Consider the following 26,968-nt stretch of genomic DNA (forward strand, 5'->3'; position numbering starts at 1 on the left):
CACAAGCCAAACACACAACAGAATAAGTTCTCCAATAATATTACAGCAGTATTGTCGTACTAGAAGAAACATGCATTACATTTCTGGCCAAATCATACCAGTGAGAACCTGCCGCAGGTGTCATCACACATGTAGATGGGCACGTGTTCTCCAATACCTTGAACATTAACCTGGAAAAACCATATTCCCCACCTTCCTCCCAATACCATCAATGTAGTGCACCTCCTTATCCATCATTTCAAAATTACTGCAGCATCTCAGTTATTGTCATCAAGTGCTGGAGAATGTCATGTACGCCACTTGTCAAACAATCCAGAACGTACAATGTTAAATAACATAGTGAAGAATGTTCAGCATTTCAGTTTCTGTAAGAAGCGCCTCCATGATATCTAGAGACATAACTCCCCGAACCAGCCAAATGATTGTATGTTCGGTTCAGCATTGAACACTACGAAGATCCGTAATGGAAATTAAAGGCAACAATACACCCCTCCACTATCCTGCAATATAGTCCACTCGTCTTCTTTTGATAGTTGATAGATTGAACTGTTTCCCCATGTGATGTGTCTTCACTAGAGCCGAGTGATCTCAAGTTAACTCGCTCAGGAGTCTGATTTTTTTTCTTTTTTCTTTCAAGCCCCAGTGCTCTAGTTTCAATTTCATTATTAAAATGGCATGTCCTGTTTATTTGAGATGTCATGTAGAATCTTGTTGACAACTTCCAGCGAATCCCTTCTATTATTGCTGTTCAGTGGTAGCCCACACCTTCCATTTATTATATGTGGGTGTCTATTTGGGGACAGAGCACCTCATCCTCAATTGCGGTGATACTTTTGTCGACACTAGACACCAAGTCAACTTCTGAGCAGGCGCTTGCCGCATTATTTTGCAAGAGCTATCAATGAGACTCCTATCAGCGTCTGGAGCTACGGGAAAATCTGTGGATTTAATTCATTCCTGCTAGCGATGTTTGTACTCATTGTGTGCCCAGCGTCAGAAGAGTCTATTATAGCATCACCCTCCAGTGCCTGTAGGTCTTTAATGTTCATGCTTTCTGCAAGCATAGGAGTAAAGACACTTTCCATCTCGTTAAGTGTCTTTTCAAGTGAGTTAACGACATTCAGGGCCGGGAAATCGAGGGACTCCATGCTGCAATTTCCCTCTCTCCCTCCATGCACCGGAGCAGCGGCAGCAGAGGCGACCCTCCATCACTACAATTTCACAGCAAGCCGCTACAGCTACGGCCCCAGCCAGGCAACCAGAGTCACTAAGGATTTGCTCAGTACAAACGCAGCCATGAGCCCACCCAAACAAGCGCGCAACTTCTCACTCTCCTAGGTCCCCTCCCCAAGACATTCAAGTGCCTCCCTACAGTTTGTGAGATCTCTACAAAAACATATTCCCTTTTTCAATGGGAATTTTGGGCTTGCAGCAAAGCAGCGCTGCTTTTTCACTGCATTTCTTTAAAACAAACAACACATCCTAGTAGCCTTTCTCGGGGTGCTTCCTGTTCCATCTTGCCCAATGGCGCTCAGCAAAACATTGCAGCCATCTTTTTGTCGCTGCAAAATGCAGTTTTGAGGCAATGGTGCTTACTGGATAAAGCGCAGCCATTTTGTTGTTTCTGCCGAAATGCAGCTTGGTGATGTGGGGATGTACAGCTGAGTTGGGTCAATATATCCCACAAAACTAAAAGAAAACCCAGTTCCTCAGTCTCCTGGGAGGAACCTCTTCCTTGGATCTTGCTTGCACTTGTAACCAAAACAGTTATCCAAACTTTGAGGAGGAATCCCCTTCCTCCGTCTGTGGAACATAAATTAACCTTTCCAGTCTTTTATCAGGCCTTCTTCACTAACCTGCCCGACCTGATTATAGACTTCCCCAGTGGTGTATTGTGACAACATCCTGAAGTAAGACGCAGACAACAGACATAAAGTTCAAAATAAAATACTTTATTAAATCAAATGTCAGGATGGTAGAAGGCCTACCTTGCCCTATGCTAAGGTGGGATTTCCCTACCTGAATGAAACTAAGGAAAGTCTGAGACAAAACGTTCAACTTAAAAGTCTGTCTGTGCCCAAAACCTATGCTTGCCCTCACAAGTAAAGCTAAACAATGTGTAGGGATGTAAAAAATAAAAAAGATTCAACTCAAAGTTCTGAGCTTCTTCCAAGTCTCGGCTCTTTCAGCTCACCTTCCCCAAGTGTAAGAAAGTTCCAGAAAAGAAATCTCAAGATTACCTTTCTCCAGTTCAAGGCAAAACACAGTTCCAAACAATCGTCGGGGTTCCATCCCCCAGATTCCAAACAATACAGTTCAAACACAAAAGGTCTTGTGGCTACGTTGTCAAGATAACATGTGTGGCTTCTCAAATCTCAGGGTTGCCTTCCCCAAGACTTTATCTTCACCACTTATACTTCCTTAATTTTTTTTAAAAAACGTTTCACACACCTCGAGGTCCACTTGGCACTCCTTCTTGTTTGCCTCACCAGTTCACTTATAGTGCTTTTGTTGGTTTGTTTCACAATGTCTTTGGTTTTCAGCATTAGTACCCCAACAACTGGTCCGACCCTTTCCCTTCCTTTGGGAAGTCTTGGGCGGTCTCCGGTCTCTTCGGAAGTTGGAGCAGAGCTTCTCTGTTGCTGCTGCGCTCTGCGTTCTCTTCCTCATGGCTCCACAGCTCCAGACTGTCCTTCACGTCTCTGGCTGCCCGCGTCTTAGTTCTCAGTTTGTTTTTGCTGGTCTGGCGCCCTTTCTCTCTGCCAATGGCCAGGCCCACCTCGCGGGGACCTCTCAGATAGTTGCGCCTCTCAGCGTCTTGGTTTCCAACCTTCGGGTCTCCTGCCACAGAACGAGCATCTTGTTCCTTGCTCCTGCAGGGATGGTTCAACGGACCATTGAGTCCTTCTTTCATTTTATGATTGGGACTGCTTCTTGACAACTGTACCATGTGTGTTGATTCTGCGGTCGGCTTTTGCCTCCTTGTGCACCCTTCTTTGTCTCAGTGGTATTTAAGATGTTTGGGTTAGTCTCCCTCTTCCTCATCCCAGTATTTTCCATGACACTTTCTACTCTACTATAACATACAGAGGAATACTAGAGGAGCCAGAGTGGGGGATAAGGAGTGTGGGGGTACCAAAGGGGTAAGTGAATACTGTGTTCTCCCGTTGTCGCTGGTCCGATGGAGGATTTCCATCCCGGTTAGATCCACCCACTGAGTACAACACCCAGGGGAACTATCTGGTAGCAGCCTCACTGCCCTGGCCTTTTGGAAAGGGTTTTCCGACATAAAGCCAGTGACAAGACCCTGGGATTCATCACACGACCATCACAGAAAATTGCTCAATATCACAGCTAGGTTTCACACCCTTTCTTTCCTATCAACATTCGTTTGATCCACTACTAATGATTATACATGCACCCCTACTGCCACAAGTATGCAGCCTTCTCTGCAACCCACTTGTACCTTTCCATTTGTCTGTCTCATTACCATCCAACTACTGCTCCTCTTTTCCTCTGACCATCTCCCCCCCCCCAACCCCTACCATTTCCCTTTTCACCACAGATTGTGGTCTGGCTCTAACTTGGGTTCACACAGATAAAATATGGGTATCAATATGGGTCCATAAATCACTTTGGAACATCCACCCAGTGTTTTATATATTTTTATAAACAAAATAATGTCAAATAGGCGTATTTTGAATTGTTAAAATGTTAAACCCAATGGATGGGATGTTCTGAGTCACAGACCAAAACTACCAGGATTGCGTTTTTTGCACAAGTATGAGTGGTTGTTTGTATGTATGGGGATGAAAGAGTATGTAAGGAATGATATGTGAGACGTGAGCTTCTTTTCGGTTGATGTGATAAAATGTGTATTGTCTAGCAATTGGTTTGTCTATAGATGTGTTATTAATATATTTTTTGATATGCTCTTTTTGTAAAAAAAATGTCCACAATTAAAATATGATGAAATACATTTTAAACAAATGAGTTCTGACACGCTGTCTTGTACCTTAAATATATACTCTTCAAATAGGGTTGTTGTTTTTGGAGGGGATTAGGCAACGTTCTCTACATATGAACTTATAGGAATCAATAATAGGAGGATGTGCAGTTTATCTACGGGTAACTGCAACCTTCTTTGTTCGGTCACTCCAGATGGTGTCATAATATACTAGCCGGACAAGTCTTGGTGCTGTAAGACCAGTATGGTGTTCATCCATGCAGTATAAAAGGCTTTTAAATACAACATTAAACTAATATTTGATTCAACATGATAATCACATTTTTACTTGGACAATATAACCTTCCATACAGTGGTTAGTACAGTGATATTTTTCATCTAAAACTGCTGCATTTCATTCTGTGAGTTGATTGCATTTATAAACCTCCCCATCAAGTAGGTCAGATTTCCTTTTTACACTCACAAGGCATAAATGTATCCTTAAGAAATAAATGATCAGTAGTGCATATGCTGTGTGTAATGCAATACTGCCAACACCCGGATTTACCATCGATTTTAATATTACGCTTCACCAAAACAAGTGAAAGTAATACTTGAACATGAGATTTTCAAAAATAGTTAACCAAACTTTGACAAAGCTGGTTGTAGGGACTATAAGTTTAGAAAGAAGGTTGTTAGACAATCTATTACTAAGTCTATACAGCGACAATAATTCTTTCAATGTTTAGACAAATCAGTGAGTGAGCAGGATCATCACAAATTCATGCTTTAATGTTCTTGGTTTCTTTTGTTTTCCAGGCAAACTGAAAGTAACACGTTAGAAAATTCCAAGCTGGTGAGTCTACAGTGTAGCCATGGCAACCGAGGTGGTTCTCCCTGCTCCGCAGTTGCCGGCATTGGAGCCACTGCCGGTTGTTCAGTCTGCAACCACACTGGCCCACTTGACCCCACCTTTAACAGCATCACCGACCAGCTCTGCTCAGCAGATTGCAGCATCATTAAACCAAGCTGATATGCCACTGTCCACTTCGCTGACCGAGCAGCCTTTAGTGAGGATTAACTCGGTCAATGGTAAATCCAAGATGGATGTGTACAAACCCCCATCCAAAGAAGAACATGTGAAGATCCAAGATCTAGTACAGAAAAAACTAACCACCATTGAAACCCAGCGAGTTATGGCTGTTATGGATGAGACTATTAAAAATGTAGAAATGGTGAGCCTCTTCTTCTATACAGCTGAAAACCTGGACCGCTTTGGTGTTGTTTTGGGCTTTGAACTGTCTGGGGCCATCCGGGCACACCAGCGGTTGCAGGATAGCATGCTGTCCCTCCTCAGCCGCACGGATGAGGCGAACAAAGTACAACAGGCTCTCCAAAACAAGGAGAAAGGAGTAGGGGGCTTCTCTGGCATGGAAGGAGAAGGCGTTGCCAATGGCAAGCTCCCTCTTCTCCAACAGGCCATTAGAAGCTCTGTCAAGAACACCCTGAGGCTCTTTCACACCAACCATGCAGCAGCTGAGACCATTAGAGCTGAGAGCGGTGCCAGTGCTGTGCCCATCCAGAATTTAATCCAGGCCCTGTTTGAGCTACGAGAATTCCTGTTTGAAAAGCTTCTCACCAGCCCTCTGGAGCAAAATGAACAGACGCGTCACCTGACCGAGCTCATTAAAAGAGAACAAAAACATGCAGAGATGATCAAGGTGCTAGAGGCAAATCTGGCCAAAGAGATTGAAGATCGGGATGCAGAGGTAATGTATTGCATGGAATTGTTCTTATGTGGATTAAGGGTTATAGTCGTTGAGGCCACCATCTGAAATGTGTGAATCGGTTCAAATCTGAAGGTAAATTGTTGGTGAATGTTTTGACAGAAGTTCAAGATTATGAAAATGCGTGTAGTTTTGGAGACCTTGTGCAAGTGAAAAGGGACTCAACAGCATAATCACCTTTTACCTTTATATAATATTAGCGATTTCTAGTATATCCCACCCCACCTTCTCCACTACTGCAAAGGCCCGGAGCAAGGCACTAGATTGTCACAAGCTAAATCTTCAACAGCCTCTTCACCAATCTTCAATACCACGTGGCACCAGATCTTTCTTGTACAAATTTCATTCACAAAAGACCTTGAGTTTACACAGTCCGTTCCACTATCAGTTGCTTCTGAATCACGGGCTGTGCTGAACTTGTTGGTATTTCTTTTGCCGCTGGTGTCAAGGATGGTACCACAATGGCAACCGCTTCTCCCCACCCTGGCTATCGGTGTGGGATGGTCCCACGTACCGCAAAAATCTGTTGCACCAGTCGCCAGCTGCGACTACCGGTCTTGCGTTTCCTTTCTCAGAGGCTTTGTGGGTCTGGGTTGAAAAGGGCAAAGGTAATTCCCTCCTGGTCGTCCTTTCAAGTCTCACCGCCTTTCTCCTCCGTTTGAACTGCTGTCCTGGAATAGCTGCTTCCTCGTGGGCTCGGCCTTGCTCAAAGTGTGCTCTCGTGCTATGCCTTTTATCCCTGTGGGGAAGGGAAAGCACAGTCGAGTGTGTAGTAATCGGCAGTTGCCTGACTCTGCCTGACCCTTATGTTGGGACATGTCAGGTATGCGGCTCTGGTGTTAGTCCGCCTTGCTTCGAAACTGAGACACCCTAGCAGACTTTCAAAAGGAATTATATCCCTCATATTCCTCTGGGGATTCTTTCTACCTCCTAGCTCCTTAACTCTCGTCCTGGGGGGGGTTGGTAAACTCGGAAGGTTTGTAAAATGAATGGGGAAAAATCAATAAAATAATAATTTTAAACATTTGTCGAGAGAGGAACCGGGATTATTGTTGTGAAAGGAGTAGGGGAGATTGTGGGAACTCTGGTGTTTGGTTAAAGCAGACTGGGAGTTTGGGAAATAATCAGAGGGACGGGGAGAAGAATGACTGGGAGTACTCTGGTAGGCAACCGGAAAAAAGGATTCTAGGAGGTGTAGTGCAATGGGGCTTGTGTTCTTAATAGGTTAACCAGATGCAGAGGGGTTGTTGGATTCTGGTAAGGGAGATGCATTAGGTGCAAGGGCACTTGATTTGGAGCAGCCTATAAAAGCCCCAGGGACTTCGTCCTCCTCTTCCCCGGTGTAATACCGGGTCTCTCGTGGGGCATTCCCCGCCCCAGCATAACCCTGGGTTCTCCTACCCAGGTGATTCTCCCTTGCTTGTCCACCCCGAGGGTTGGGATCTGAGAACTCCAGTCCTTCCCTGGCAACCTGAATAAGGTATTCTTGGGGTCTAATCGGGAGAACACCCTTAAGTTTCTTACATAAAGTTCTGACTGTCTGTCTGTATGTGTTATGTTGATTACATTTATTTGGTTGCTTATTAACTGCATGTAACACATGATATAATACAGGGTGAATACACAGTGCTGCTGCTTGCGGTGGAGGGGGGATTTGCCTAATATTGGGTTGCTAATGGTTGACAATGAGGAGTCGTGTGGAAGCCTGTCTTTTTTTTCTTTTGGTGACGTGTCTGATGTCCAGGTGTGACCATCGTGGGGAATGTAATGCTGCATGCTGGTTGATGTGAATGTGTATTTGATGGTTGTGTTTCTCAACGTCTGAGTTTAAATTCCCCCACAAAGCAGGCTCTCCTACTTCGTGAATTTAAGAGAGCGAAACTAGACCTGCTTCTTTTACAGTCTGTAGTGTGGTACAGATTTAAGAGAAATTGTAGATATGCTGATCTGTAGAGCAGGGAGGGAAATCTGATCAAGTAAGTCTGAGACTCCATGCTTTTTTAAGGCATGAAGGTTGATTTTAAAGGAGGAATAGGTGAAACATGCTTCTCGTGTATCTATCCAGTCTTTCTGACAGATCTTTTGTTTGGCTCGAGTTGGATTACTGAAAAGTAGTTCAGGGAGAAAGTCTGCGGTTTCAAAGACACTCGGAATTCGTTGCTTCCATTTGGCTATAAATTGATGCTCAGAAGTAGCCAAATATGATGGCAGAATTTGCAATAAGTTTCCTGGTTTGGAGTAAATCGGACACTTTCTATAAAGACAACATAATCTCCACACATACATGCTATCCGGGGAAAGCAAGCCCAGCTTACTCCTCCTTTCTCATAAAGGATTCCCCTATCAAAGTGTCAAGCAAAGTCAAGACACTCGGGATTTACTTAGAATCATCATTAGGAGCCGAGGCTCAAACTTTGTACCTAAAGCGGAACTGTCAATACTATCAAAAGCTTTTATGCCACATCAGGCCTCTTCTAAACACACAAAATAGTGCCACAATAGCCAGAGCCACTATCCTGTCACGGCTGGACTACGGAAATGCCCTGCTCCTGGGAGCCAGTAGTAATTGCATCAAGCAATGTCAACTAATACAAAACAACGCAGTTCGATCCATGTCAGGCAAGTCCAGACGTGAACACATAACAAATGACAGAAAAGATCTCCATTGGTTAGCATTGAAAGAGCGCATCACTTTCAAATCCTTGACACTGGTCCATAGTTGCTTATAGGGAGCAGCCCCGGCCTATTTTAAGAAGGAATTGAAGTGGTATGAGCCAAGCCGAAGATCTGAAAAGTAGGGACTGCTTGTGTCGGGCAACTTCAGAATAAAAGCTACTGGCCTAGGTAGAGCATTCTCCACCAAAGCCATTTCCTACTGGAACGAGCTACCCCGCCATCTTAGACTTGAAAGCAATTTTCAAACATTCAGAAAACAACTCAAAACCACGCCCTTTAGATAACCTCAGAACCATGTCACACTAGTGCATACTCAAAGGCCACTGTAGTCCCTCTTCTCTTTGTCTCTGCACCGTACAGGACCATCGGTACGACATTTTGCAGACAGAGGGTTAATACGGGCGAAAAGGGAAACTTTCCATATCTTTTGTGAATGATAAATGCCTGCGATGTTGCACAGAATCTTGTTTTTTCCGTGTTTATCATGAGATGATTCTCATCAGTGCAATGTTCTAATACATAGGAATTAAACATGGGAAGGGTGCTCCAGCTCAATACACCCCTATGGTTTATAAAAATGAACTGGTATCAAGCAAGTGTCACTGCAGTCATCAAATTGTATTTATTCTTCAAATTGCCGACAGCTGACACGTGTTTCGACATCCCTGGTCGTTCTCAAGGCCAACATACAGTATCTGCAATTCCTGTCTGTTCATTTATCTCAAACTCTGTGGGAAGTTGACACGCGCTGCCACCTTGAACATATAATTTCTTTCTTCTTTTCTCTTCTTTTTTGTATATTTCTTGGTAGTTTTGAATTGTTCACTTACCAATCGAGATTGGTAACTAGCGCACACACTAAGATCGATCCCACACTAGCTAATGTTCTAATACGCCTAGTAAGTTCTTAAGGCCTTTTTGGGTTTTTGATAAAAGGACCAAATCGTCCACATAAAAAAGCCATGGGACCAAATGGGGACCTAGCTTCGGAGGATCAGATTTGACTATATATGATATAAAAAAGTTAAAAAAGAGCGGAGGCCAATATGCAACCTTACTTCAGCCCTCGTAAGGTCTTTATGGGTTGAGACATATGACCGTCCAAAGTTAGGTGCAGTTGGACTGTTGTGTCTGTGTGTAACTGAGCAATGAGCATCAAGAGATTGCGGGCAGGCATTGTGTGAGAGTGTGCTAATCAAAAGATCCCTAGATATAGAGTCAAAAGCGGACTTGAAATCTACAAAAGCCATATACAGTGGCTGGTTTGTTTGGGAGCATTGAGCCTTAATTGCGCTCATGACAGGTTAACAGATGTTCCTAGTCCATGTATAAAGCCTGTTTGGAAAGGGTCCTGTACATTTTGTTTGTTCGTCCAAGAGTTAAACTCTTTGAAAATAAGGCACGCAAACAACTCACTAGAGGCATCCAAGAGTGCTATAGGGCGGTAGTTACTGGGTTGGAGGTGTTCACCTTTTTATAAAATCAGAATCACTATGGATTTGCACCAAGATCGAGGTAAAGTTTGTGTTTGTTTTATTTGATTGAATACACTAAATAGTATTCTAGGCCAATGTGCTGGGTGGGTTTTGAGCATCAGATTGCTTATTCCGTCCGGTACTGGAGCTCTCGATATGCTCAATTTTGCAATGTAGTTCTTAATATCATCAAGTTCGAAGTCAATGGAAAAGGGCCTGTTTGTATAAGATTTTATTGGGGGTCCCCTGTGGAATGCAGGTGCATAGAGTTTGGCTTAATAATCATGCGATGCTTCTTCCGAGACTGCATTGATCTGGACGGAGAGCCTAGTGGCATGATTGGCCTCATTTAGTTATCTCAAGTTCTTGAAGCCAAAGTCTTTAGCATAAGTTCCCCATCTTTCTGAGTTAAAATAGCTTTGTGATGCTAACCAGTTCTTGTATTGCGTGTTTAGAGATCTTAAAGTTTGAATCTTCCGGTCGAATGGAAGGTGCAAAGCTTGTATTTTTGTCTTCCGGTGCGCAGTCTTCCTCTCTTGCAAATCAGCATCATGGGTGTGTTTATGCTTGTGCGAAGGTTTGGAGAGGTGGGAAGGCAGTCGTTGAAAGATTTGTAAGGCTGCGACTTAGAGACCCCTCTCTTCAGTGGTTCTTCAGCAGAGCTAATGGGAATGATCCTCAATGGAAGTGTATAAGGGTTCTAATTTATCAGATGTCCAATGGAATCGATTTCTGCCTCTGTTGATCGTGCAACTACCATGCAATCTTTCAGTGGGAGTGAACGAGGGCGAATCACTGTTCCAGATTAGAGTTATTAATTTGTGATCGCTATGGTCTTGTTGAATGACTTGAAAAGTCTCAGCCACTGCAAATAGAGCAGTGCTCGCAAACATGTAGTCGATTATGGCTTCCTGATTCATATGCCTCCAAGTGCATTTAGGCGTTATGTCTCCCTGGAGGGAACCATTAACCATAATCATTGAATGTTCCTTCGTGAAGTTGGTCCAATGTTTCACCAGGAGGGATGGCTGGGTCCCATTTTTGGAAATGCAACAGATGTTCAAATCTCTCACTAGAAGAGTGTGGGTCACCGTAGGATCAGATGCAATTAGGTCCAAGGTGTATCATTCAAGTCTTGGAAAAAGATAATTACTGGACGGTTCCAGCAGACATTGATAAGGGCGAGTACCTGGGTTTGAATTGTGTTCTTCGCTAGCTGAATACATTTGTTCGATTCTGCCCAGTGCTCCAGGCGCAGCCCCGCAGCCTTCCTTGTGGCAATGAAGCCAGCCATAGGTCTTCCATTCGGGTTGAGTTTCGGCTGGGAGAAGGAGTAAGTCATAGCCATCCCACACTGGAGGATTGGAGAGCCAAGTTTCTTGAAGCCTCACAATGTCGTATTTATTCAATCCTTGGGCGAGAGTCGCAATACATGTTTGTATCCTCGGGTATTCCAGGAGGCCAGTGTGATGCGTTTGGTTGTTGGAATCTTGGATTGCTACTTGGTGGAGATAGGTCATGAGGCAATTGAGCGTGTTCCATTCTGGGACGGCTGAAAACAATGCAGCATTCGTTTTAAGTTTCGGGAACAAGTGATCTTAAAGGAAGGTTCTAATGCCTAAGCGTCATCATCAAGATGACTTCGATCTACATTGGATTGTGATTGATGAATAGTGTTTAGCTGCTTTCTGTCCATACTAAGTTGAGTAGTTTTTTGGAATGAGTTTTCTTGCTTTACATGGAATCCTAACTCTTGAATTGCCGATCTAGCGTGCCAGATGGCACTTAAGACAATGCCAGACGTTATCCAGATCCTGGCTATCGAGAGATCCGTGTCCTTCAAAAATTCTACTCAGTGGATATATGATGTTGTTAGTTCCTCCAAAGCCGGAACATCACCCAAGATGTTAAGCATGCATGTCCGGTTTAGGTCATATGTAGGGTCTGGACTCCCCCTGCATTCAATTATCAAATGGTGACCGTGATAGGAATTGTCAGATTTGGCATCATGCTTCATGACCATAGGGAATGGTTTAGGGCCAGTCTGATTTTCAAGGGATGTAGTATCTACAGTAGTAAACTGCTGTGGTTTAGACGCTTGGTTCTGAGAGACATTCAGTGTTTGCCATTGTTGATGGGAGCCTTGAGTTGCTTGAATGTATAACTTTACTGATTTGGCAATTTCTTCTCTCCGCTGGTCGAGAGTACTGACAGGTTTCTCAACTGTGTTAACACAGACGATTGGTGGAGAGTGGAGGCGCGCCGAGATTACTGACTCCTTTATTATTACTGCTTAAAGAACAGAGTCTCTGCATTGTTGCAAAGCAGGCATGGTATTTTGATGCTGGTCGCTGACTTGAATTGTATTGACAGGCTCGGCCAGTGACAATATCGCTTCATTATTTCCTATCATGGATTGAGAGTTTGGTTGTTGACTTTCAGAAGTTGGTTGAGGGGCTCTTATCTCAGTATTTGGTGGACATTTGCCTCAGTCACCTGCTTTTCGTGGAAGCTATAGCAGCATATTTCCTGACAAGTGACAAGGAAGCTACTTAAGTAGCCCTTTTTGGGAACGGTAACGTTTCTATAAAGTGCTTCGACGCAGAGCCTGGTGGACAGTTTGCACTTTTCATGTTCTTTGTTTTCTTCAGAGTTTTTCACTTTGGGGGGCTGGTGTCTTTTTTTGCTCTCATAAATATGTTAAAGGCAGATTTACTAGATTCCTCAGGCTTGGACTGTGCCTGAAGCAAAGTGTCCAGGGGTGTCAGTGCAGGTTCCATAGCAGCAGTAGTAAGTTGTAACTGTATGCGATCATCAGGGGTTCAGAGCTCAGCATGGGATGGAAACCGCCATGCTGGACCTTAAATCCACCTTGGCCGACATGGTGGATAATGTTCATCCCGCCCTGCTGGTGCTTCTGGACCTCTCGGCGGCCTTCGGTTTGGTGGACTACCCGCTCTTAGTGACACACTTGAGGGAAGTAGCTCATTGCTCCAATCTCGCCTCGCAGTGGATTTCTTCATTTCTTGCTACCCGCACTGTCCGAGTGGCTGTTGGCGAAGAATGTTCAGACCCCATTTTTCAAACATGTGCGGTCCCACAGGGATCATGTCTTTCTCCCACATTATTTAATGTCTACATTCAACTACTTCTTGACATGCTGGATGCATTGGGGGCTCGGTATACAAACTATGCCGATGAATACCCAGGTTGTCATCCAGTTGAGCTGGAATTATGAGCAGGACTCGGCTGCCATTAATATCATCTATAAAGCCATCCAGGCCTGGATGGTGCTCGCCCTTAAAGGGATAGTTCACTCTGAAATTTTATTACCTCAAAAGATGGGTCATGATCAAAAATATATATATACAAATTATTTTTTAAAGTCGCACATTTCAAGCACTAGGAGGCATCCATTTTGTGAAATAGATGAGCCTCCTGTGCTTCTGTTAAGCTCTTCCCTTGCAGCACTAATGAAGCAAAAGCCAGCCAGCTGTAATAAACAAAAGCTACCACTGGGTGGCTTTTGCTTCATTATTGCCGGAGAGCAGGGAATGCAGGCAGAAAGGGTGCATGCAGGTAAGTGCTTATTTCTTTTTTTTTTTAACAAATCACTGCAATTATAAATACAACTGGGTTGTATTTATGATTGCTGCGGTTTTCTTTCTAAGTTTCCCGGGCTCCCCCGGGCCAGAGGAGCCCAGGAAACTTAGAAAGAAAATCGCAGCATTTATAACATTGTATTCATGTTTGCGATGGCTTCAGCTTTGAGTCTCTTGGGCTCCCCCGAAATATAGCGTTGTTGTATTTATAGATGCTGCGGTTTTCGCTTTGAGTCTCCTGGGCTCCCCGGGTCCGGGGAGCCCAGGAGACTCAAAGCTGAAACCTCCGCAAACATAAATACAACGAGGTTGTATTTATGATTTCCGTAGTTTTCTAACCACGGCAATCATAAATACAAAAACGTTGTATTTATAATTGGTGCGCCTTTGCCTGTAGGCAAGTCCAGGCAATTATGAATAATTCGACAGCATCCGGCAGAGTTTTCATAATTGCTGCAACTTTTTTTTCTAGTTTCATGCACGGGAAACTAGAAAAGAAAGTGACAGTAATTATGAAAACTCTACTGGCAGCCGGCAAAGTATTTCTAATTGCTCTGCCTTCCATTTTACGTTTTCTGTACTTCCCTGGGCTTGGGGAGCAACCAAAAAACGTAAAATGAAAGTGAAGTCAGCCACCTCCATGTTCAGCTCTGCTCTGGCTGCAGTAAGGAAAAGCTCCCAGTAGGGGGCTTTTGCTGCTTGATTAGTGCCGCCAAGGCAGAGATTAACATGAACAGAGGAGGCTGCTTGAAATGATAAAATGGATGCTCCCATGTAAACACTTTGAGTCTTGTTTGCTCAAAAGTTTACATAAGAACTTTCTTTAAAAAGATGTTTAATATATGTTTTTGATGATTGCCCATCTTTTGTGACAATAACATTTTAGAGTGAACTATTACTTTAACTGCAAAGATCGGGAACTCTTGATTGTGGCCTCAGAAGCACACCTGAACAAATTAGATATTGCCTATGCCAACTTCCCCATTGCTACCAACATCATTCCAGTGCTGAAGAAGGTGAAGACGCTGGGGGTCGTTCTTGATGATGTGCTATCAATGCGACCCAATGTCGCCTTTATTCGCTCATCCTGTAGCCTGATTACAAAGCAAATTAATTATATTTACCCCTTTTTCTCTACCAGCAACTGTGTCCTGCTTGCCTCCGCACTAGTCAACTCTAGGCTTGACTATTTTAATCTAGTCTAGAGTAGTGTCTTAGCAGGCGCCCTACAGGCCAACATTCAAGCCCTGGAAGTCACACAAAACCACATGGTTCGAGCCATTCAGGGACAACCTAAATGTGCCCATATCTCTGAGGCTAGGAGGTCACTCCATTGGTTACTTGTTCGACATAGGATCACCTACAAGATCCTGACTCTGTCTTTCAAGTGTCGAATAAATGCATACCCGACTTATCTCATTGACAGAGTAAAACCCAAGTTAGGTGGCAGAAGCTTCGCTCCTCCGCCTGCCCTACGTTCATCCAACTTAGGTATAAACTGGTACATTTTGGGGGTACAACCTTCAATATTCAAGCTCCTCTGCAATGGAATCTTCTATCAGGACATATTTGCTTGGCGGAACACCTGTCTCTTTTTAAAAAAAAAAACAAATAAAACGTAACTCTTCAACCTGAATCCGGGCTGAATTTAGCTTGCTTTCTCCTCGCTGACCCCCCTGCTCTCCCCCTCTTATGTGTGTTGTTTGTCTGTTGTCCTCTGTGTGTGCTCTGAGGCTGAACAGCATGTGGCGCATTACAAATATTTAAATAAAGAAATAAAAGAAATCAATATTAATAGGGTCTGTGCCAATCGAGTGCGAGGATGGTATTTGCAGTTCTACCAGCAAAGGGTTAGAATTTTCAGGAAGTAAGGAGGGAGTATTTAACATATTTTCTGTAGCACTGATGGGCTGACCGCGCTGTAGTAATTGCATCAGCATGTGTGCTTGAGAGCTAATCTTGCTATCTAGAGTCTCGTATAGCTTTGTAATAGACATTAAGGCTGTGTTCATAGCAGCAATGGTCTGAGCTAAGTATGGAGATGCATTGTCAGTTGGGTGTTCCAGGTGTCCAGACTGAGGAAATCTCCTAGGAGTGGTGTTGGTAAAGGAAATGGAGAGAGCCGAGGAGTTGTGAGTCGGGTGAGGCAATAGGATTGGGGATTGAGAAAGTGCAGCTGCAGCACCAGGGGAATTAAGGGGAGAGGACGGAAAGGCAGGTGAAGCTTGGTTCGCTAGAGGGTCTGAATTGGGTTGTGCTTCAGGAGTGGTGAGTGTTGCATCATTGCAAGTGCGGGGTACGGACTCCTTCATTAGCAGTTCATGGGAGCAAAGCTTTCATCTTGCGGGTTTAACATTGAAGGCATAGCCTCAGCCACTGTTGGGGCTTCAGCGCCTCCAGATGTAATCTCAAGCAGGAGCTCAGTGTAACCTGCTTCAATTATTGAATCGGGGGCGTGGACACATCTGTTATGGTCTGATTTGCCGAATGGACATCAGCTTTTTTGAGTTGGGGAGTAAGATCGAATACAATTATTGAGCTGATGTAGGAAATGTGCTGACTAGGGAGGCCGTCAGTCACTCAGTAATTCTTGATGTCGGCTGTAAACAGATGCAAGAGCACGTCATAACAACTATGTTCTTAACCATGTTCACAGTATTGGGCATTTTAACCGATGTAGGCCTTGGTGGATCTGGCAACAATAAGAGTGGCGCCTGGGCCGGCATCGAGGTCTTTATAGTGTAAGGGCCTGCGTAGTTGCCATAGCGTGGCGATGCTGCCTGTCCGATTAAGGGTCATACGGATAGGCTGCAGCTCTCAGGAATGGCAAATATGTCTGGCTATAATGTGTCTGATGGCAAATGCAAGCAAAACAAAAGAATCGAGAGGCTGTTCAACACTTCTCCCTTACCCGCGAAACAGCGTAACAGCACTTGCCCGAAGCACTTCCTCGAATGCGCACGTGCTGTTTTTATGAGGAATTATGGGAAGTGTAGGCATTGCCAAGGTGTCTTTTGCATATAATCAAATAATAACAGTTTAAAGCAACTTACAAATCAGCCCGGGCTAATTTGATCCTATTTCTTGTAGAAACAACCTTTCATTTACAAAAGAGACCACGTCAACCACTTGATTCTGGGTACGCATCCCTTTCAGATCCTCATGCAATACATTCTTCAATGGGTTGAGCACCTTGCTCAATAGTTGCAATTTCCTCCACCAGATATACATTTTGAGGGACGACAGGCCATATAGTTCCTGCACAGGCAGAATAGACACAGAATTCAGTAACCACAGAGCTGATCTCCATACACCTCCTTCGATTCTCTTTAGGCCCTCTTACAACTTTGGGCTGGTCAATTCTAAACCATAAACTATGATTGGAACAACTTTTATTTTATGGAAATGTATCAATGGGAGGCAAGATAATTTACAGAAGGTTGTAGTGATGAGCTTCGTTTGTGCTTTAGTTGCTTACTGACATTTTCAAATCTATCCTAGAATATTTTGGCTTTTATTTCCATACACTGAGTAAGCTAGACGGGTCAATGAAAAAGTATGTTCCAATGGACTGCCTTCCTCCTATAAACTGGGAGATTGAGAATGTCTTGGTTTTGTTGTAACCTACTAATATTCTTGACTTATTCATTTATTTTCAAGTTGTTCCTCAGTGCATATTGTTTGGAAACAGTTGTGAGGATGCAGAACTAAGGCCAGACACAATGGTGGCATGTTTTCGGGCTGAAACCTTTATCACTCAAGAATGGGTTACCCTGCCTCAAAGAAAACTAAGGAAATTGTCAGAATGTCAAAAACTATTAAGTCTGCCACTGTTGTGTCTCAAAAAAGTTTACCTCTGTTCATAACACTAAACGTAAGCCAATGGTGCAAGGATGATCCCTTCCCAAAGTAAAGTGTTCCTTGTAGAAAGGTTTGCAGTCTCTCGGGGTAATGAAAACTTGTGAAAATAAAGAAATGTTCAAAAATGTAGGAGCCCAAGGCTAGGGTCGTAATCCTTTCCCCTAGATTCCTTCTTGTACTACTTTCTCTCCTTTTGGGCCTCTCCGGCCTGTATTTCCTTAAGCAAATGGGAATGGGTAGTTCACAAGAATTTGCTTCTTAGATATCGACTGTTTTATCCATACAACTTGGAGCACTCCTTCTACCAAGCGTAGGATTCCTTTTTAGTAATTATTATTCTCTCATTTTGGGTGCGGGTCCCAGACTCGCAGTACTCAGAATGGCTTGTTTCTCCTGCCAATGGGAAAAGGTCTCTTCAGATTCGTCACTACCTTTCCCCTTATGCAGCTGGTTTCCTCATCTCAATGTGGAAACCCAGACAAAAAATCCACATTGCCCTGTTCTTTACCTTTCCTGTGTTCCGCTCGAAAGCAGTAGGGTTGGAGATAAAGAAACCAGCGCATAATTCTGGTGTTCATGTCTTTGTGGAGACTCATCCAGGTGAGGGGGGAGTGATCAGTAACTGGTTGGACCTTTCTACCAGTAAGATAATACTTTAAATACCCCACCGCCCACTTGATGGCTAGAGCCTGAGGTTAGATTGTTGCATAATTTTATTCTCGCTGGAAGAGATTCTCACTGATGTATAATACTGAATGCTCTATCCCCTTGTATTCCTGGGACAAGACGGCCCCTAGATGATCACTCTTTGAAGCGTCGGTTTGAAGAATACATTCTTTGGTGAAGTTAGCTGGGCACTACAAAGGATAAGCTTCAAGGTATTCAAGCCGGCCTGATTGGTTTTGTCCCACTTGAGTTTTTTGGGTTCCGCTTTCTTTAGTTTGTCGGTAAGACAGGAGAAGATGGAGGAGTAGTTTGGTCTGAACCGCCTATAATATTTTGCCAATAAAGGCTGTTGGATCCCGTTTAGTTTTTGGTACCGGGGTATCCTGTACTGCTCTAACCTTTTTTATTTTGGGGTTGTGGCAGCCCATTGCTGACAAAAACAACCAAATACTTGATGGCCAGTTGAGCCAGATGGCACTTTTTTAGGTTAGCGGTAAGGCCAGGTTTCTTCAGACCCCTGGTAACCTCATAGAGGTGTACTAAGTGCTCATCCCAGGTTCTCCTATGAATAACTGTCATCCAAGTAGGCCCCGCAAAACGGAGAGTGGAGAAAGCGGTCTTCTCCCTGTCTGCTGGATTCACTGACACCTGCCAGTAGCCCTTAGTTAAATCAACCATAGAGAGAAAAACTGCAGATCTCGGGCATGGGCTAGTTGTCGAACTGGGATAATGCGTTTAACTCTCTAAAGTCAATACAAAATCTCCACGATTGATCTGGTTTTGCTACTAGGACTATTGGCGAGGATCAGGGACTCTGCAACAGTTCTATTATTTCGGAAGCTAGCATTGTCTCCACTTCCTGACAGACTACTTCTCCACGGGCTTCCAGAATTCAATGGGGTTTTAAATTGAGAAATTTATACAGAGGCGTACGGATATAATGGAAAAACCCTTTTACTCTCCCTGGTTCGCTGTCAAAGACCACTGGGAACTGGTTTAACAGAGTCTGAATGTCCTATTTGTTATTGGGTGACAGATCAGCAGGAACTAGGTTGATCCCATTTACTTCATCTGCCAGGAGACTGGCTATCAATACAGAAGTTGTTTCAGCTGGATCCTCCCTCCACTCCTTTTACAGATTGATGTGATAAATCTTTGTTTTGGCCGTTCTATCTAGCTGTGATATCCGATTGTGCTCTAGCACCATGAAGCGTCTCTTGTGCTAGTTGGAATTACCGATAAAGATCTCAGACCAAATAACTGGACAGACTCTGAAAATATGACAAAATACTACTTTATTCTCAATTCAATAAAGCAGGGCGAACTGACGTACAACGGACTGATGCTCACACACAAAGTTGATTATACAGGGGTTATATATATATTGTCTTGGGAGTATATCTCACAGGCAACATGCTCGCCTTGGAGGCAAGACGACATAGAGCAACACAAGTTCGATCGCCGGGTTTAAGCTTAGAAACCTCTGGCTATTAAGCGCGTTATAAATAACCAATTACAATATGCCCCAATATGCGTAATCTATTACGTCTTCCTATGTGACAAACAGTAAAACCTATTCACAGGAAGGATTTGTTAGGGGAACATATGTTCCTATGGAATATATATGGGTTAGTAAACATTGGCTGCCCCTTTTCTGTACGGCACGCCTCAACCTACCCTTAAATATGTATAATACTGAATAAAGCAAAGGAAATGGCTGCAGATTGGTTTTTGCAACATTGTATAGCATGTTCCCCAATAGACGCTCTGATTGGTTGGCATGCTCCCCCAACCTTGGACTTCCAGCTCGCTAGCAGCATGGAAGCAAAATGAATCACAGGTGCTCGAGTCACGGCAGATTACTCCCCAATTTCCCAATTAGTCCATCTTTCATCAGTCCAACCATAAGCCAAAGCTTCTCGTCCGTAGTTGACCTTGTAGTCTGCTCTCTGTTCTAGGACATTCAAGGGTGTGCAAGCACATCACTATCGCCATACGAAGCTTGATGAATAGCCCTTGTTTTCAACTTCTGTATCACGTGTGAGGAGACTGCAAATGTGTCCATTTCGACCTCCTATTTACTGTTTGATTTATTTATACTGGATGTTCTTGCTCCTCCTCTAGGCACTGAGAGGATAGCTCAGGGACAACACCCTCACCTTGGAAGCAAGATGACGCGGAGCAACACAGGTTCGATCCCCGGGTCCGCGCTTGAATGGGGAGACACCTGCGGTCCTATTAAATCGTTCTACTAACCCATCAGTTTGTGGGTGATACACTGAAGTTCTGACGGTTTCTATCTGTAGAATATCTCTTAGTCTGGCCATTTACAAGCCGACTAATAAAAGTTGTTCCCTGATCAGTCAGGATTTCTTTACGAAGGCTACTCGGGACAAGAAGGGAAGCAGGTGTTTGAGAATTTGTTGTGAAGTGTTCAATCTCAAAAAGAAAGCCACTGGATATCTAGTGGCATAGTCATATAACTAAGATATATACCGGTTTCCTAACTTGCAAGGTTCCAGAGAGTCAACAGTGTCCATCCCTATCATTGAAAAAGGTATATCAATAATGGTAAGTGATTGTAAGAGAACTGATGTGGGAGACTGAATCCTGATCTTCTGACAGAGTGGATAAGTCAGAATGAAGTTTTTAACCTCTGCCCACTCTCCTTTGGCTATGTTGTACTACAATTTGGGAGTGGGGAGTCACATCTGGTCTAGCATCGCCCCTATATAGTGAGCCATGTTTAAGAAAAGAAAATGGACCCTCTTTAGTTTTTCTTTCTTGCTCAGGAGTAACTTTGAGGAAGGTCTCTGCTAACACTGGGTCATTACGCTGTGCAAAGACCAGATCAGGGATAATTTCCATGTGATCTTCACCAGGGGCAATCAGGGGTACTTTCTGGCTCTATATCTGCCTCCCCGAAACCCTTGGTTCCTCTCTCAGTATCTTCTAGTTTGATATTTTCTACTATTTTGAGGAACAGGGCTTTCTCCAAAATACCTTGAGCCACTTTGTCCCCCGACTGGATGTGATAGGGTTGCTTTCCATTGTTTTGTAGTAGTATTTTAACCCTCATTCTCTAAAATCTCAGTCTCACACCTGCCATTACATCCAGGCCATACTTCCAAGCCAGACGGACTTTCCGGCCAGCCTGATGTATGTCCCAGAGGGGGGGATCAGTACTAAATGTGTTGGTATTATTTATCTTTCGATGGCTTCTAGGTCTGTTTCCCTTCTACTGGAGAGATCACATCCTATTGACTCATTAGTGGTGACTGAGGGAGAACTAGCATGCTCACTAAGTTTAGTAAAAGTAAGGGTTCTCCATGGTTGTATAAAGCAGGTCTGATCCCACTTTTAACACCATATGTGACGGTGCAGAAATAAGGCTCGGACATAATGGTGGCATGCTTTTGGGCAGAAACATGTATTACTCAAGAATGGGTTGGAAAAATGCCTAAACCAGGAGGGGATGCTCTGCCTCAAAGAAAACAGAGGGAATTGACAGATTGTCCAAAACTAGAAGTCTTTCACTGTCGGGTCTCAGAAAAGCCTACCTCTGTCCCTAACTGTGCAAGGATGATCTCTTCACAAAGTAAAGTGTTCTATGAAGATCTAACCAAGGGAAAAATTCCCAGTCTCTCAGGTAATAAAACTGGTGACAAAAAAAATGTTCACAAATGTAGGACTCCAAGGCTGGGGTTGTAATATTTTTCCCTAGATTCCTTCTTGTATTTTCTTAAGCAAAGGTCAATAGGTAGGTCACAAGAATATGCTTCTTAGATTTCTACTGTTTTATCCCAACAATTTGGAACACCCCTTCTACCAAGCGTAGGATCCCTTTTTAGTGAATTTTCTTCTCTCATTTTGGGTGCAGGTGTCTGACTCGCAATATTCAGAACTGCTTGATTTACTCTCCTTGTTAGGCAGAAACCTGTGCAGTTCCCTTTGGGAACACTGCAAAAGATTTAGGACTACAGGTGTTAGCAGTAAACCCACTTGGTAGCAGTCTGTACCACCCAAATTCACCTGGTAGCTGTGGCTGAGCAGTCAGACTTCCCTCAAGAAGAGTTAGGCAGTATGTAAAGTATACACAATAGGCACTCGGATACAATAACACAAGCAAACACTGACCAGAGCTTTGGTATCAAAGTATATAATTATTTATTTAAAAACACACGTTTGAAACACTCCAGCACTCTTATTGTAAAACACTCTAAACACAGTTACTATTATAATATATACAACCCTTATTCCTTATCAGATAAGTCTTAGTTAACACCACTTATTTCCATACAGAGGTGAGCGCTTAACTATAGATGGCACTCCAATAAGTTCCTGAAGGAGGGAGGGAAAAAGACAGAATATGGAAAGATGCACCACTCTAAGATTTAGGAACACTATTCGCAAGGCAGGAGAGCAAAAGTCACTTGTGAGCCAAAGTCCATAGGCTGGGCCCCCTCTTAGAGAGAGCAGAGCACAAATGCGCCCAGGATCACACAGTTACACTAGGCTTAGAAAGTCTTGCAGAGAGTTTGAAAAAGAGTTTAGAGAGGCTCAGAAAAGTTTGGCCAGGGTGTCCCAGGCTAACCCAGGTTCGAAAGCCGGGGGCTAAATCTACCCCGTACAGTCGGTGGCAAGGGAAGCCAGGCGGGACACGGTACCTTAAGTGGGAAGGATCCTCCAGCGGTGGCAGTTGTTCCTGGCAGCGATTGCAAGTCTCGTCGTCGTCCAGGGGAAGAGAAGATCTCGACTTGGAGGAAAGATGAAGGTCATTGCACTGCCAGGGAAGAAACCAGCCGCAGAGTTTTCAGGTTAAAGGTATTACCCTTTATTTTGCGGTCGTGGTAAAACGTGGTATTCCGGTTGCCGGGGTGCTTGGCACAGGCAAGGCGGCCACGAGATGCGTCGGGAAGGCGAAAAGACGGTGAAACTGGTTATCCCCACCAGTCAAAGGAAGAAGACTCTCCGGCGGGATATCTCCTCTGTCGTTGGGAAAAAGTGGTGAGATGGTCCAGCAGGGCTCCACTGGTGGTGTCGTCGTGGCAGGTCGGCTCAGCTTCTCCCTCTTCGGATTCTTAGGTCCTGTGGCGACTTCTGAAGTTCCAGTCCCCAAAGCCCTGCTTTTATGCAGAAAACCCCCATTCACTCAGCCTAGCTGTCACTCAAACATGCTAAGTGGTGAGCCGGCCAGCTCACCACTTGGACCAATCAGGACGGAGTGCGACTTGAGTTGCCTAGGCAACTCAGTCCAGGGTGCCTAAATCCCCCTCCACCCCTCCTAAGTACCCCAGACAGAGTGGCACCACTTTGGAGGGCTTCTGTGGAGAAGCCCGCCAAAAAGTGGAACAAAGGGCTTGACTAGGGTTGGAGTCATAGAAGAGAAAACAAACGCCATTTTAGAACCGAGTTTTGGCAAAAAATATCAACCGGAGAATTAATAATAATTAAATAAACCAGCGGTATGTTCGAGGCTATCGTAATTAAATAAATAAAGATAGTAGCCTCGAACAATGGGAAAATCCCATAGAGAAATATTTGCGGTTGAATATAAAAAGCAGTATCCACTGCCACCAGCCAAAACTCGATCAGGGGGGACGCAGACGTGACCCCTCGACTAACAGACCCAGGGGCAATCGAATTGCCCCAGCCAGTACGTCCACAATATGATGGTTTGTACTGGTTCTGTTCAGAATTTAAGACTAGTGAAGTCAATGGTGACTTTACAGACCCTGGGAGACAGTAGTCAGTCCCAGGGTACGGAGTCTATACTGGGGGGTCACTATGACACCCCTGTGTTACTGCACTGAGGGTGCTGTGTAACACACATCACAAAAACACATGAAGCCCTATGGAGTAAAAGACCCCATAGCCCATTAAACACATCTAGAGTCAAGGAAACACACTCAAATCATGCTCAAGAGTGAGGGTAAAAGAGTCTCACTCTTGGCAGGAGAAAGAATTAAAACCCAAAAAATCCAGCAAAGCTGCTGGGGGACTAACTAGGTTAGGAAATTCAGCCTAAACAGAGAATTCTCCCTTACACTCCTGCCAAGCACTTGTCCCCTCGTGGACTGTCTCTCTTTGGGTGCGGGTCCCAGACTAGCAATAATCTGAATGGCTTTGTTTTGGTTTCTCATATGGGTGTGTCTCGCAAACTCACAATATTCAAAATTGTTCTGTTTCTCATATGGTTGTGGGTCCAAGACTTGCACCTCATTCCCAGGGTCCAAGACCCTCTTATTCCAGCTTCTGCCTTCACCCCCCTTGCTTCTCCGGACCTCCAGCACCTCCCGGGTAACCTGCGTACCTGTTTGCTGCTTCTTTGTAGGTTCAGGCGTTTCCCGAGCAGCTTCTTCATCTCTCGAGGCTCCAGTTGCTTTCGGGGCTCCGGCATGGTTTGCAGAGGTTCAACGGGCCTCTCCTTCTCCCCGGCGGTGTGTCCTCTCGCTCTGATGCTTTGCTGGTGCCTGGGATGCCTGGAGGTGTTAGTCAGCAGCATCCCGAGCAGCCCTTTCTTCCTGGACTACGCCCAGGTTCTCCTCCGCTCACGGCTTACCCTCTGCTGGCTTTTGTCTGCACGGCCTTGCCGAATTCCTCCTTGGAGGACAACTCTTTCTGTCTCAACTGAGCTCCGTTTAAACTCACGCGCTGGATCATGGAATCGCGTTGGGCCAATCACATATCGTGAGAAGCTAGAGCATTCACTTTGCTTCTCCAGAGCGATCCTTGGACTCCTGGTCATTTTCTTCTTCTCAGTACTCCAAATAGAGGCATATGCAGCATACTTGCAATTCTCTGAGGTTTTACTCTGCTCAAGTATATTTGGTTGGCTGAGTTGACAATAGCACATATTGGTCCTATCAAAAGAAAGGGAAGGAGGATTTAGCATTGGCGAAGGATGTAGGTGTATTGACATGGGGGAATACAGCATTCTCTGGATATGATTGTCCCCAATCCCATAAGGGGCTTCCTCACCCATATGATCCTCCCTCGGTGCACCACCCACAGGGGACTATTGTATTGTGAACACACCACCCTGGCCCTATGGGGAAAGGTCTCCCACTAGGGGAGAAGGGATGACATTCTCAGATTCGTCACACAGTCTAGTTCTTTGTAAGCCAATCTGAGTTGCATCAATCAGAATAAAGTGATCAGTGCATGACGGCTATGAAATGTGGGAAATTCCTAGTTTTCCCGGTAAGGAATTACAAGAATTGAGGACCTAAGTAGGACAGGTAAAGCTTGAATACTGTCTGGCCTTCTCTGAGGCCAATTGTGGTATCAATTTCTTTAGAGACCTGCCATGACCTATTCAAACATATCATAATCTTGGTTACCTTATGTAGCAACATTATCATTTTTTTTAAGTCCCTCTGAGATGCCCCATCTTTTTAGTTTCTGCCAAAGGGATGGTCTAAGACCAACAACCAAAGCCACACTTAGGTCTAGACAAGTCAGGATTATAGGGGTGTTACCACTCTTGAATATCCTTTCCTTCAAAATTGACAGAGTAGTTTAAACATTCGCATTCCCCATCCCAACCCTGTTTGGCATGATTTAATTATGTCAGTCCCCGCAATCCACTCATCCAAATGTTGCACAATCAGTGCAGCTATAATTATACTTGAAACGTCCAAGAGTGCTATTAGCCAAAAGTTAGATGGATTTAACTTATCCCCCTTCTTGCATATGGGTAAGATAAATGATTTATGCCATGAAGATGGAATTTTCTTTCTTCTACGTCCTTGAAAAGATGTTATAACATTTCTGACCACAATATGGGGTTACTTTTCAGCAAGATGTTGGTCATGCCATCGAATCCTACTGCTCTGGAGTTTTTCAATATTTTTTTAACCCAAATTTTTATGTATGACCCCAAAAATGTGTTATACCAGTCTAATAGTTCCCATTTTGTTTTTCTTCAAAGAAAACTGATTTTATTGGTATTTCAACAAATATAATGCACTACCCTCAACCCCCCCCTTTCCGCCCCTCCCTCCACCCTCGATTACTAAAAGAACAAAGTTGACATCTTGGTGGCTCTGTCCCAACCTGACCAACAACTTCTTCAAACCAGACCCAACAACCGTAGTCTATGCGGGTACAAGTTATCCCGAAAGTCATTTTGGCGGAACAGCAATACTAAGTCCCAATCTGCTTTACATTTGTGCTGTTCTCCCTGGATTGAATATGTCACCCATTCGAGGGACACAAAGTTCCAAATCTTGGCAGTCCATGCATGCTCTGTAGGGGCTTTGCTCTGTTTCCATTTGTGTGCCACCAAGAGCAGGGCTGCAATGCTAAGGATCATGTAGGCCTTCTGTTGTGCTTTGGAAGGTTGGAAGGATCTCAACACATCCCACCCATCCCAAGCATAGTCTCCTCAAAGATCCTTTGTATTTGGGGCCCAAAGATGTCTCCCCTAGCCACATTAATCTTATCTCAGAAGGGCCGTATGCCCATGCATCCCCACCAGGTGTGCTCCCAGATACCGACCTCCCCACATCCCCTCCAGAATTCATTGGATACCGCAGGATAACACATGTAGTTTCTCTGGGGTAAGATATCACTACACCATGACCTTGATCCACATTTCTTGAATTTGGATTGCCTGTGTAAGTTTGGGTGTACTCTGCCCTAGCTGCGTCCATTGCTCCCCTCTCTATTGGATGACCCAAGGTAGCCCCCCACTGCTTCATATAAGATGATTCTGGCTGTATCAAAAAGTCTGTGAATATTTTATATAGTGCTGCAATCATGTGGCTGTCCCTGGAATTAGTTGTCACATATTTTTCAAAAGGGTTGAGGACCTTGGTCGCAGCCTTCCTGTTCGTTGGGGCCATCAGCCAATGTTGCTGATGCGAACACCTAAATCTCTCCCCTCTCCTAGCTCGAATTCCTGCTTACATTGTATAAATGATCTAATACCCTGGCCCTGCACCATGTTTC

General features: G+C 44.3%; 1 protein-coding gene across 1 annotated transcript in view; it reads left to right on the plus strand.

Moving 5' to 3' along the window:
- The window catches only part of IQCD (IQ motif containing D), a 486,987-nt gene that overhangs the window by 291,633 nt on the left and 168,386 nt on the right, over positions 1-26,968 (plus strand). The window contains exon 3 of the mRNA XM_069619238.1: positions 4,766-5,715. Within this exon, the coding sequence (XP_069475339.1) occupies positions 4,822-5,715 (894 nt within the window). The 5' untranslated portion in view covers positions 4,766-4,821. The remainder of the gene's footprint in view (positions 1-4,765; positions 5,716-26,968) is intronic.

Source organism: Ambystoma mexicanum, chromosome 10, assembly GCF_040938575.1.
Source record: "Ambystoma mexicanum isolate Mex_15411 chromosome 10, UKY_AmexF1_1, whole genome shotgun sequence".
NCBI lineage: Eukaryota > Metazoa > Chordata > Amphibia > Caudata > Ambystomatidae > Ambystoma > Ambystoma mexicanum.